The sequence below is a fragment of the Leishmania martiniquensis genome, chromosome 34 (genome assembly GCF_017916325.1).
Source record: "Leishmania martiniquensis isolate LSCM1 chromosome 34, whole genome shotgun sequence".
NCBI classification, from domain to species: domain Eukaryota; phylum Euglenozoa; class Kinetoplastea; order Trypanosomatida; family Trypanosomatidae; genus Leishmania; species Leishmania martiniquensis.
Window position 1 is genome coordinate 304893 of NC_090169.1, and position 12608 is coordinate 317500.

General features: G+C 59.8%; 3 protein-coding genes across 3 annotated transcripts in view; all 3 read left to right on the plus strand.

Annotated features, from left to right (window-relative positions):
• Positions 1–1397: 1397 nt before the first annotated feature.
• On the plus strand, positions 1398–2327 carry LSCM1_02125 (uncharacterized protein; the record flags this gene model as incomplete). The annotated part of the gene is made up of 1 exon (XM_067319714.1): positions 1398–2327. The coding sequence occupies one exon, from the start codon at positions 1398–1400 to the stop codon at positions 2325–2327; it is 930 nt and encodes a 309-aa protein (XP_067175089.1).
• A 2746-nt stretch (positions 2328–5073) lies between these two features.
• On the plus strand, positions 5074–8424 carry LSCM1_02126 (uncharacterized protein; the record flags this gene model as incomplete). Its single annotated transcript, XM_067319715.1, has 1 exon — positions 5074–8424. One exon carries the CDS (start codon positions 5074–5076, stop codon positions 8422–8424), a length of 3351 nt encoding a protein of 1116 aa, XP_067175090.1.
• A 1850-nt stretch (positions 8425–10274) lies between these two features.
• LSCM1_02127 (uncharacterized protein) overlaps positions 10275–12608 on the plus strand; it is a gene marked incomplete at both ends in the record, with an annotated part of 6282 nt that continues 3948 nt past the window's right edge. Inside the window, one exon of the mRNA XM_067319716.1 lies at positions 10275–12608. This exon is cut by the window's right edge and continues 3948 nt beyond it. Coding sequence (XP_067175091.1) covers positions 10275–12608 — 2334 coding nt within the window.

Here is a 12608-nt window from a genome sequence, read left to right on the forward strand (position 1 = left end):
ACCCTTCCATGGTGACAGCGCATCCCTCTCACTCACCGAACCTATCCTTGACACACTCCGCCATCTCCCTCCCTTATTAGCAGGCGAGGGCGAGGAGCGGGGGTGCTTGTGTGTGTGTGTGTGGAGGGGAGGGAGAGAGAGCCGCTCAAGCCGTCCACCCCCTGCACCCCTGCGAAAGGGGGAGCCGTCTCTGGTGCTGGCAGGGCGAAGCGCCCCCGTCTGTGGCACTGACATGACGTGCAGAGTGTCAGCATGACTCGAGCGTCTCTCACGCGGCCCTGGCTGCCTGCTGGTGTGTGTGCTGAGTCTGAGGCGCCGCGACCGTTGCTCGGTGGTGGGGCGGAGAGCGGAGGCGGACGCCTTCCCCGTGTGGCAGTGAAGAGAGTCGCGCTGTGAGCGAAAGGAAACACCCCTGCGGAAGAGACGTGCGCTACTCTGTGCATGTATCTGTGTAGGGGGTGTTATGCGTCCTGCCGATGCCCTTCTCTCCTGACTGTCTTTCTATCAGCGATTTTTTCAACTTTTTTTTCGCTCTTACGGGTCTGTGCATATCGCCCTCACACGCAGCCTCCGTTACCAAACGTCTAAAAGTGTTCAGCTCGTCTCCCTTCTCTCCACACCCTTGGCGTTGTAGAGTGCCCGACGCAGCTTGGGTTCACTCTCGCGGGAGTCGGGAGAGGAAGCAAGACGATGCATTTCGAGACGATGCGAAAACTGCAGCAGTTTCATCACCGGAAGTGTATGCTACAAGGATGTCTTCGTGGGTTGTCTCTGCGCTGTACCTTGGTTAAGCGGCTCCCGAGGGCCAACTCAGCCCCTTTGCTTCCGCCCCCCCTCCTGCAAGAGGCCTCCTTCACCTGCGCACCCCAGGGAATACGTGTCCCATGCATACACACACACACACACCTCTCCTTGGACGCCATCGCCCTCGCTTGTTCATCCTCCTTCTGGGCCATCCCCTCCCCCCTCTCGGTGATGCGACGTAAGACGCCCCGCCAACTTTCAGCAACCACACAGATACACACTCACACACACGGTTGGACTGGCGAAGGCGTTTTCATCTCCCTCTCTCGCATACTCTCCTCTCCTTTGTCGAACGCGCAAGTCCGTCAGCGAAGAGTCGCGGCCGTCAGTGACATCGCCGCCACCATTCGTCGACTGTGTTTGTTTGTGCACTTCCTTTCTTTCGGCGCGCCACCTCTTCACTTCAAGTGCGTCGCTGTGTAGGTTCGCACCACCACCACCACCCTCCTCCTCTCTCCACGAGACACGTTGGTCCTCACCTACCCACCAAAATCAATCTGGCCCTCAGCTCCTTTCGAGCTTATACACACACACACACACGCACACGTTGGCCAAGCTCAGAGGCATATCACACACACGGTTGTCCATAGAAAATGGACCCCTCCGCCTTCGGAATGTTGTCTGGCCGCGGTATGGGCCGCCAGGCTGATGTGCGCGATGCCCGCGACACCTCGGAAACGATTCAGATTTCGTCCATCGCGCTTCTGAAGATGCTTATTCACGGTCGTGCTGGCGTGCCGCTGGAGGTGATGGGTCTCATGATTGGCGAGGAGATCGACGACTACACGATTCGTGTCGCGGACGTCTTCTCGATGCCGCAAACGGCCACCGGTCAGTCTGTCGAGGCGGTCGATCCTGAGTACCAGGTGCATATGCTGGACAAGCTGAAGCTGGTTGGTCGTCACGAAAACGTTGTGGGGTGGTACCACAGCCATCCCGGCTTCGGTTGCTGGCTGTCCTCGGAGGATGTGATGACAGCCGCGGGCTACGAAAATTTGACCCCACGCAGTGTGTCGGTCGTGGTGGATCCCATTCAGTCTGTGCGCGGCAAGGTGGTGATTGACGCCTTCCGCACTATCCCACAAGAGATGATGGCGATGCGGGCGATGGGCGAATATGTGGAGCCGCGTCAGGTGACCTCGAACATCGGCTTCCTCTCCAAGCCGTCGGCGGTGGCCCTTTCCCACAATCTGAACCGCCAGTACTATAACCTGCCCGTCACATTCCGTAAGAAGAACCACGAGTTGCGGCTGCTGCTGAACGTATACCGCAAGGGCTGGCAGGAGGGCTTTAAGTTGGAAAAGGCGAAAGTGTACCAACGCGAGACACGCGCGAGCATTCGCGAGCTCATTTCGCTCTCAAAGCAAGCGGAAAAGTATATCACGCAAGGGCGCGATGAGGACGATCTCGGCAACGTCGGTCAGATCAACGCCATGTCCCATCTGCAGATGGAGGCAGAAAACATCATTCACCGCAACCTTAATCAGTCCATCGGCGCCATGATCAACGCGGTGGTGTTCTGATATGCTTTTCTTTCCCCCTTTTCTCGTTCCTGATGCGGTCTTGCGCAGCGGAGGGCGGTGGATTGTTTGTGTGTCTGTGGCACGCTCGGCATCTTCTGGAGTTGAAGGTTTCCGTGCTTGTATGTGGGTGTGGATATGGGTACACGGAGCAGGTCGACGACCTACGCGTAAGCACGCGCTCTACTCTATTCTTGTGTGTGTGAAAGACAGACGAGCACAAAGAAGGCTTTGCATGCCATGAGGTCACCAGGTGTCCCTCAACAGCGGTGGCAACGAGTGCGGCCACCCGGGACAAAAAGGATAACAGAACGCCTCCCTCGACCTCTTCTTTCTTCCTTCATCCCTCGCGTTACTCCCTGCGTAACCACGAAATTCTCCGTTAGGGACGTCGCTGGAGTGTTGCTGAAGCCCCACGCGCGTGGCTGCGAGGAGAGATGCCGTAGTCATGGAAGAGAAAAAATGAAAAAGAGCATTTCGGTCTCTCTCTCTTCACGTCAACCCCACCGACTTGCCCATCCGGCCTCACCCTCCTCTTTACCCGCCACCCGACGACTTCCCTGCGGACCAAAACACACCCGACATTCACACTTCGATAGCTGACGAGCGAAGGGGCCCTCCCGTGGCCTCTTCTCCTGCCCGCAGCAGGCGCTCGCCTCCTCTTCCCCTTTTCTAACCCCAGCTTTCGCTCGTGCCGCATCGCGACTGTTACGCTTGAAAGCTCCTCATTGGCGACCTCCCCCCTCCTCCTCCTTATTCTTCTGTTTCGCTTATTCTCTTCGGCATTTTCAGCGCTATCCTTTGTCATACTCCTCTTCTTTTCCCGCTTCCTTCTCGGTTAGGTGACGGCGTCTCCGTGTACGTCTTAGCGCTCTCTCCCCCTCCGCTCCCCCCCCCCCGGGGGGGATTCCGCTTTCGCTCTCTTTCGGGCTGCATAGAGCGAAACGGCGGTCCTATGCTTCCAGCTGTGCCCCTCCGCCGACTACGATAGAGCCATGATGCACGTACAGCTCTCCTAGTAGTAGTCGGAGACCCTGCAACGGCGCCAAGGCGCAAGCGCGAGCACAGCCACCGGAGGGATGCGCGAAGGTGGCGCTAAGCACAGATACGTCGGCAACGCCATGCTGCTGCAAGTTGCTGCCTCGTGCGATCCTTCCATGGGTTCGACAATGCATTCTATGGCAGACAGCACAAGATCGCCTCGCGGCTTCAACAGCCTCCCAGCGCCCTTTTGCAGATCCGTCGAGGACTGGTGGCATCACTCTCTCAACGTGGGCGCCGCAGCACAGCTGCAGAGCACCGCCGTCACATCCCCGCCATTCTGTGTGAAGCCCCCGATCCAAGCAAACACATTGGCGTTGGCTCAGACAACAATGAAACCTACCGCCCCGTGACTACCTCTCCTTGACCCACTCTCCCGGCTTCGGTGCGGCATGCTACCGAAAGCCCCTCTGCACCCATGCGTCACATCATCAACATCGCTGCTGCTCGTAGGTATTCGTACGGTTGTGGGCACGGAGGAGAAGGGTGTCTCATGTGCGTCGTCCAACGCTCCCGAAAAGCGAGCAGGCACCAGTGTTCACGTTTCTCTTCTCTTAGCCGGTGCATGTTCAGTGTCGCCTCGGGGGGGGGAAGGGGGGCAGGGAGAGGAACAGCGCTTGCACCCTCGAGCTGGATGATATGAGATGCAACTCCAGCTGGCATAGAGCCGTGTCATCGTGCATGCGGGCGTTCTCGACGCGTGCCTGGTTATTCGTCCGACGAGGTGAAAGGAGTCGGCGTGCCTCTCCACTTTTTTCTCCTTCCTGAGGGTGTGCCTATCTGTGCATGAGTGCCCCAACAGGGAGGCGGTGATGCATTCCTCCGGGAGGCACAAGGGGACCTACCCAGAGGGGCATGGGCGCTATCTTCATGTGCAGATTCATCGGCCCTCTTCCCTTCCTTGTGTTGCTTCTTCTGTCTTGCCGGTCGCTGTCGGCTTTGCTCGTCGTTTGCTTTGGGTGTTTCTCACCCCATCTTTCCGGTCTAAATGGGCGAGATGTCGCAGCAGCCCTGCAGTTTCGATGATACCGGCGCTCGCACACGCACGCATACGCGCACGCGAAGAGAGAAAGGGCAACTACACACCGTTGATGATTCGTGCAGACCCCCTCTGCACTCTCGATGGTCGATGCACCTCCTCCTTTTTTTCGTGTGTGCGTGCACAACTGATCCCTCTCCTCCCTCGCCCCCTCCCTCCCCCGGTGGCCGGGGGAGGCGATCCAAACTCTTCGCCCTCCCCTTATGTGTGGGAAATGAGGAGGACGGCGACCTGTCTGCCTACATCCCTGCCCTCTCTAGCCGCTCTCTTCCTCGCCCCTTTCCCCGCCTACGCCGGCAAACCTTCGGTGGAAAAAAACTCTCGCACCGCCTCCCTCTCTCTCTCCCTGAGTCCGTGTTCACCCCTCCACCAACTCAGCGGTGCCTCTCTTCCTCTCCTCCCTTTCTCCCTCTTTGCTCCCCCCTTCAGCCCTCCACGTAGAAGTGCGGCCTGTCTTTGCTTCATTTTTTTTCGGCCGATCGAGGCCCCTCAACGGCTTCGTCCACCCGCTCAGACGCAGTGCATGCCTATTCCACATATTCACCATTAGGGCAGCCTAAGTCTGACAAAGGGTATCGAGTGTCACGAAGGGAAGGCGATCGCGTCGAGTCGCAGACCTTCACCACTTCAACGTCTCCTACGCCCACGCCACAAGCGCCCAGTTTGCCAATGCCGCCTCCGCTTCGCAAGCCGTCACCTGGGTCGCAGCTCAGCAGCAGTCCGGCATCCCCCTCCCCCCCGCCACACTCGCTCTCCCGCTCGGCCAGCGACTCGGATGATGATTTTGTGTACGTTTTAGAGCATGTCGACTCCACCGAAGAGGCGGTCGAGCGGATCCGTGCGGTGCAGCAGCCAAGAGAGGGGAGCGAAAGAGGGCTGTCGGGGGGCCTCGGCGGGTCTGCAAAGAGTCTCGCGGAACGTGTCACGGCCGCCCCGCAGAAGCACCCTGCATCTCGAAAGTCGAAGGGCGAACTGCCGGCGACCATGGAGGAGTTCTACGAGTCCCCGCGTTACACCGTCACCCTCACTGCTTCCCGGCAAGCCCTCTTCTCGGACGCGCTATCTGGCTTTCACTCCTACGTAGCGCGTGAAGAGGCGGAGCGCGATCAGCCTCAACCTCTACCGCACCACCACCACTATGCACAGGGCCACGAAAGTGGGCAGCACGGCGCGGCAGGGCGCCCAGTACAGTATGAGCGCACCTACAGCACTCAAGGCGGCTTTGTCTACACCAGCGCGATCCCGTCTCCCTCACTCACAGTGACGCAGGAGCGGAACACGGTATTAGCCACCTCCCCAGTGCCTCTCACCAAGCCCGCAGCTGTAGCCGTGGAAGTGGCAGGTGTAGCCGGAGAGGACTATGCGCACGTCTCGAATGGCGCTTCTACTGTACCGCCGAACAAAAAAGGAGTCAAGAGCGCTGGTGCCCCGTCCACCACGGTAGACCCAGACACCCCTTCGCCGTCTACTGAGCTCGGCACCATCGCAAAGAAGTCTGTCTCCGCGGCAGTGGCAGAAGGGACGGACTCCGACCCGTCACGCATTCCCGCCTCCTATATATTTCTCATGCGGAGTCGTGACACGGAGGCGATGCTCCCAGTCCCGTCTGCGGCGCCGCGCAGCGTCACCATTGAGGGCCGGGCGCTTCCGTCGTCAATGGACTCTCGGACGAGGGATGAGGCAACGGCAGCTTCCGGGCCGGCGGCAGACGCCGCCAGGAACCTTCCTGTTGGCAGCGCAGCCTCCGCTTCTGAGATGAGTGAAGCAGTGAGGCAGGCGGTAAGGCGGGAGGCGATGCAGCCGCACGCGCTCCTGCAGGGGGGTATCCACCAGCGCACAAGGGTGCCGGCCGTCTTTCGCTACCGCTACTCCCCCGACTTCGAGGAGACGATCGAGGAGAACAAACTGCGACACCAGCAGCGCGATCGTGCGCTGCGCAATTATGAGCGGCTCGCCGGGTCCAGAGGTCTCACAAATGCGGAACGGCAAGATATACTGCGCCGCTTTGCCGACCCGAACGCGCTGAATCATGAGTGGCTGTACGTTTGGGAGCAGTTTGAGCGTGACATCCCTCGCGAGACCCTCTTCGTCGAAGACACCCCGTACCACGATCCCGATGATGCCTTGGCAGCCATCTTAAGCTACGTCGAGTACTGCTACGACAGATGCCAGAAGCGTGTCCAAGAAAAAGTGGCCGCAGCCTTGGCAGTCGAGAAAAATGGCGGTGTCACCTCCACAGCGGCGGCGACAGCATTGGGCGACCACGACCCTAGTGGCGGTCCGCTGTCCCCTAACGAGAACCTCTTTGATACTCTGTTCTCGGTGAGCGCCGCAGCGCTCAAGGGCGCGGTGGTCAAGGTGCGAGCACACCTGCCAGACTTTGTGGGGGATCCTCTCCTCTCCTTGTCCGGCTACGATCCAGCGCTCTATCACGCCTCCCTCCTCTTCCCAACCGATTCCAAGGCGCGAAGTGAGAAGGTCTTCTCGGCAGTGCGGGAGGTGGTATTGGCATCCCAACAGTCCTTCATGGGCTTCCCGTACCAGCTCTTGTGCGAACAGGTGGGGACGGAGCGGCTGGGGCTGGCACTGGAAGCCTTGGAGAGGGACCAGGCGGAGGACGACGACCAGGATGAGGAAGCGGAGACGGCGAAGAAGACGCGAGCTACTTCGGTTCTGACGGTGCACCAGGAGGGGAAGGTGACCATCTCTCTCAGTGAGGCTCCGGCCCTTACCTCCACCGAGAGGAGAGAAGCGGTGGGGCCGACTGGGAAAGATGCCTCCTCCCCCATGAAGTTGCCGCTGCAAACCTCGCGGGTGCTGCGCATCTACCACAGTTTTCCGCCCTCGAAAAGTGTGACAAGGAAGAGTGGAAACGGCTGCCACCACCATCGGCAGCACTCCGTCCACGCAGCGGACGAGTCGGACGTGTCATCTTCCTTAAGCTGCTCTTCAGATGTGGCCCCCTCTTCACTTTTGCGGGACGTCTCGCAGACAGAGGCATCGCCGGTCACGACATCTCCGCCGCCTCCGCCAGGTGCCTCGGAGGTATGCGCAGAAACGAGAAATCAGCCGCTGCTTGGGAAAGGAGACGAGAATCTGTACGCACGCACGTCGCCAGTGCGGGGCGTAGGTAAGCAGCCAGCCGCGGTACCTGATAGCATTCCAGCACACTGCCTCTCAGTAGAAGAGCAGCGACGCAAAGAGGCCGCGGCGCGTCTCCGCCGAGAGCGGCGTCGTCGCAGGCGCGATCAGCTGCCTCTGTTGGTTGGGGAGCCGCGACCACACGAATTCGCCGCCTTTCTGGACATTGTGCGTCGCCGCGTCATGTCGAGGCACGTGAAAGAAGAGCGGAAGGAGATGGAGCGCCGGCGACGTGATCGGGTGCAACGGATGTTAGATCGGCAGTGCGAACAGTGGCGCTGCTCATCGGCATCTTGGCAGGGATCGGGCTCGGGCTCAGGCTCGGGCCCGGCTTCACGCTCATCCCTTGGCATGCTGAGGCAGACAGATGAAGCTTCTTTATCGGCTGACGCTTCCCTCACGGGTACCATCAAACCGCCCCACAAGCTATTTTACGAAGACGTCGAGGGCTCCGCATACCTGATTCCCACCGGCACCGCCTCTACCACAATGGAACCCCTCTTGCGCTCTCCTCAGGTGCCACCCTTCAACATATCGACGCGAGAAACGGCGACGTCACCGGAGACGCGCGGGATGCGAATTTGCCTCTTCTTTGACGAGAAGCGCAACGTGCCTGTCGTCTTGGTGAACAAGTTATTCCGGCTGTTCACAATGCCGGGGGTGCGCGGCCTCACCTCTTCCGAAGACGACGCCACAGAGGAGGTGCGCGAAGAAACGCCACCAGAGACAGGCGTGCCGCACCCGAACGCTCCTGCGCGCAAGGTCCATGCCGGCCGCGCGGGGAGCGCAGAGAAGAGTTTGCTTCTCCTTATTCAGGTGCAGTTTGCCCTCTTTTCGCAGGAAGATGCCGAAGTCAGGTGGAAGTGGTGGAAACTGTAAGGAGGAGAGGGGGGGGCGCTGGTGCGCACCTGAGCCGTCTGTGTCTCTTACGCACCTCTGACTCGACGGTTGTCGCTCAGGTGTCCTCCTCCTCCTCCGGCCACCACCACCACCACCACCTCGCCTCCTGCGGGCCTTCTCTATGCGTATGCACGCTCAGGAAGGCTACCAACCCACAGAGCGAGAGAGAGAAACTCTCTACTCGGGCCTTTCCTTTTCCCCCTCCCCCTGTGCCGCGCTATACTCATGACGTTTAGGGCAAACAATGCCCTCTCTGCTTGTTCGGCACTTGAGTGGCCGCTGTTGCTGATGGTGTGCCGGGGTGCGCGGAGCTGCGCATATGTCTTGTACGCGTGGCCGTGTATTGTGTCACCTGGCTGTGCAAGGCTACCCGTGGCCTCACCCCTTCCCCTCTGTCTAACGAAGGCGGCATTTGTTCAGGCAACTCGGTGGCAAGGGTGTGCACGCCTGCTTTTCTATTTCAGCCGTCTCCGGGGATGGGGGATGTCTGTGAGCCCACCATACACAAACGAAACCGGCCTTCAGCAAAGTGGTATGCTCACAATTCCCTCGTAGGCGCCGGCCCACGCACGCCCCCCCCTTCCCCGACGAAGATGGCAGCGAAAATGTCTGCCTTTGCTTATCAAGCACAACTGTCCTTTCTGTCTCGCTAAACGCCGCCTCCGCCTCTGTAAAGGGGTGATATGCTGATACGGATTTCGGGTTCAAGCCTGCTGACCTCCTCCCATCGCACCTTGCCCTCCCTCTCCCGCCACACTCCTTTACACTGATGTCCTCTCACGGGCCCGCCTCCGCACGGCCCCTACACACGCGTGCACTGGCATGTATCTGTCCTCTGCGCGGTCCTCTCATTCACTGGATCGGCATGAATGAGCCGCGACACGCATCCACCCAGCGAGCGTACCGACCTAACTCACAGTCGCACACGTACCTACCTCATCAGTGGATTCTAGGCTCACAAAGCGGTGCAGGGCACACTGGGCTTCTCTAACATAATCCATCTCCCACTCCTACGACTCCTCTCGAGCGTCACTCCCTTCGACCTGCCTGTGCTCTTTCGCTGGGTGTCTATTTATTCACTCGACCAGTATACAGGTAGGCAAGGGTCTACCGGTGGCTTGCGGCGATCGGCTACGCCTACTTGTGTTATGCGCCGTCTGTTTCCGAGATCAACGGGTTCGCCTCTCTCTCTCTCTGTCGTCCTGTAGCGCTTGTGTACGGAGTCGTGTGCTCTGTGCTTGATAGCACACGACTGCTCTTCCTGGTGTCCCAACACACAACTGGCTGCTCCGGCACTTTCCATCCACGAAAGAGCCCTCACCCCCTCATCCCTTCCTCTCTCTTTCACGTCACGCCGTGCCTCTGACGGATGCGAAAGCGCATCTGTTGGGCAGCAGGCGAGAACATCAACCAAACGGCAAAAAAAAGGCGTCGAGGGCGTGTCATGTGGAGTGGCCTTTTCTCTATCGGCTTTTACTGGCAGCTCTGTGCACCTTTCCTGTCTCCCTCCCTCTCCCGCGTTGTTGTTGTTCGCTTTCCTGCCCACTTTCCCTGTTACCCGCTCAGCGCCGTCACTCTCACAGAGGGTCTTCCTTCGCTCGCTCTCTCTCTCTCCCCCTCCCAACCCGTGTGGTTCGTTCCAGCAACTTGACCGTGAGAGTGTTTTCACGCGTCCCAGAGCCAGTACCTCGGTGCCCGTCGCTCGCCTCATACTCTGCCTCTGACACACATTTGCTACTCTGTCCTTCTGTAGCCGCGTGCTCCATCAACGGAAAAAAAAAGAGGTGGGGAGTAGGGGAGGGGGAGGGGGGGCATCGAGAAGCGGCAGAATGGGAAAGGTGCCTGACATGGCAGCCAGAGCCTCGACAGTCTTGGAGGTCAAAGCGTCGTGGAGTCTCTCCACCTTCCTTGTGCACGGTGTACTGCGGCGCGTACCAGGCTACACCTTCTTTTTTATCCACCTGTGCTTCCTTCACATTCTGTGGGGGCAACTGGTGGACCACTTCTTCAACTCGGCGCTCACCTTCACGAGCGCCAATGTCAGCAACACGGAACTGGCCAAGGATGCGTTCATCCATATGTTTAGCGGGCTTTGTCGGGCTGTAGACCAGGCCCTGGTGCATGGAGTAGCAGATGTGTTCAAGAGGAAAGGCGGCATGAGTGTGACAAGCGCGCTCGGCGCGTCACGAGAAAGCCTTGCCTTCTTGTGGAAGTCCCCGTCGAGCATGGTACTCTTCTTCGGCCTTGCGTTCATTTCTCTCAACGGAGTACTCACGGCGTTGCGGGTTCTCACCAGTTCCGTCAGCAGCCTCGCAGCGCTGTGTCAGAGTCGACCGCAGCGGAAGCATGGTGGCTCGCGGAAGCCAGTTCCACTGCGCATCACTGTGCGATATGGCAACGGCTACGACAGCGTGCTTCGCTTCATCCTGGCCTCTGTCGAGCTGGCCTGGTTCATGAACTATCCTGTTCTGAACTCAGCGGCAGCCGTGAAGAGCACGTCGGGCAAGGCGCACCGCATGCCTGGGGCAACGGAGCCGACCTACGCTTCACTGCGCCAATTGCAGGTACGCCAGCAAGCTATCGCCAGCTTCCAAATCGAGGCATCGCTGCTTCTCCCTCCGCAGATGTTCGACTCGGCGGCTGACGCGATCGCCGCTGGTGTATATGTGATCCTATTTGTGAAGATGGTGCTGGGTATTGTTGTGGCGCTGGATGCGCAGCGACTCTTTCACGCGCTGGTCGGTGTGCGGCCGCTTTCCATCCCCAATGGGTGGGAGCGGTGTCCTGTGTGCGGCGCTCTCTGGAAGAGATCACGCGAGAGCGCGAGCGCGGTTCACCTGTGCCCCAACATCTTCACTGCCACACCTACGCTCGCAGCCTCCTCTTCTGGCGCGACAGCGTCGGCCGCGGAGGAAGAGGAGGAGGGGGTGGAAGACATGCCAGCGCACGTGCCGGGCACGGTAAGGCGTGTCGCTGGTGACCGTGGGCGCATCGGTACGCCGACCGAGGTCGCCCATCGCCCGGGCGATGCCTTTCCCGACCCCGACACGGCCTCGTTTGCCTCGTTGATAACAGATAGCTGGCTTGACCCCCTCATGAACTTCACTCTGCTCTCCCCCCTGAACACCTTCTCGCCTCCGCCCTTGTCCTCCATCGACGACGGACCTGGTCATTGGCGCGCACTGCAGCGTGTTGTGGACCGACTGCCGCGACCGCCACATTCTCTGTGTACGCGAGACAGGATCGGCGATCCAGCGTGGACGCTGTGGCAGCGCCGACACGAGCTTTCCGCTCGCGGAGAGGTGGGGTGGCTGGAGCGCATCTTTTCGATCATCACAGCACCTATTCGCCGCGTCCTGTCGCGCGCCTTTGCAGTCTTCTTCCTGCCTCCTTCCGCGCGCGGAGGGGACACCCAAGAGGACGGCTTCGGTCCGGTCCGAGGTGGCCCTTCTCTCTTTCACGTCTTTCTGCGCCACCCCTGCGGCTGTCAGTTTGTGTTCGCTTGTGTTCCGCTGAAGCTGACGCAAGACCTCTTGTCGCTGCTGGCCCCGCGCGTCGTGAAGTCGCTGGTTGCCTTCCTGAAGGAGGTGAGTGTGTCGAACACCAGCGTACGGCAGAGTTACCTCAGCCGCGGTCTTGTGATTTGCCTGAGCCTCATTTTGGTCGTGTCGCTTCAAGCGCTCTTTTTTCAGCTGTACCTGACTCATCTATACGCCGTATGCCTCAAGTCCACCTCCGCTCTCAAGACGCTGTTGCTGCGGCATTCTCTGACAACCCCTTTGGCCTACACCGGTAGCAGCAGAGGCGGTGGTGGAAAGAGGGCCCCCGCGTCGCCGTCAGCGCCCGACCGCCCGCAGTCTCCCATTCGTCTGAGTCGGAAGAGCGACGGGGGAGGGAAAGAGGCGCTGCCCCTGTCCACGGCCAAATCGACAGCGGAGGAAGTGACCAGCGCCGCTACGCTATCGCGCGAGGGCGAAGTTATGTCACTTCTCACTGTCGACGTCACCAACTGCGCCGACTGCCTCATCTTCTTGCACAATGTATGGGGGCATCCCTTTGTGATCATATCATCGTTGATGAGTATGTACACGTACGTGGGGCTCTTCTCCACGCTCGCTACGTTTGCCGCCCTCATCGCGCTCATTCCGCTGAACCGCAGCAGT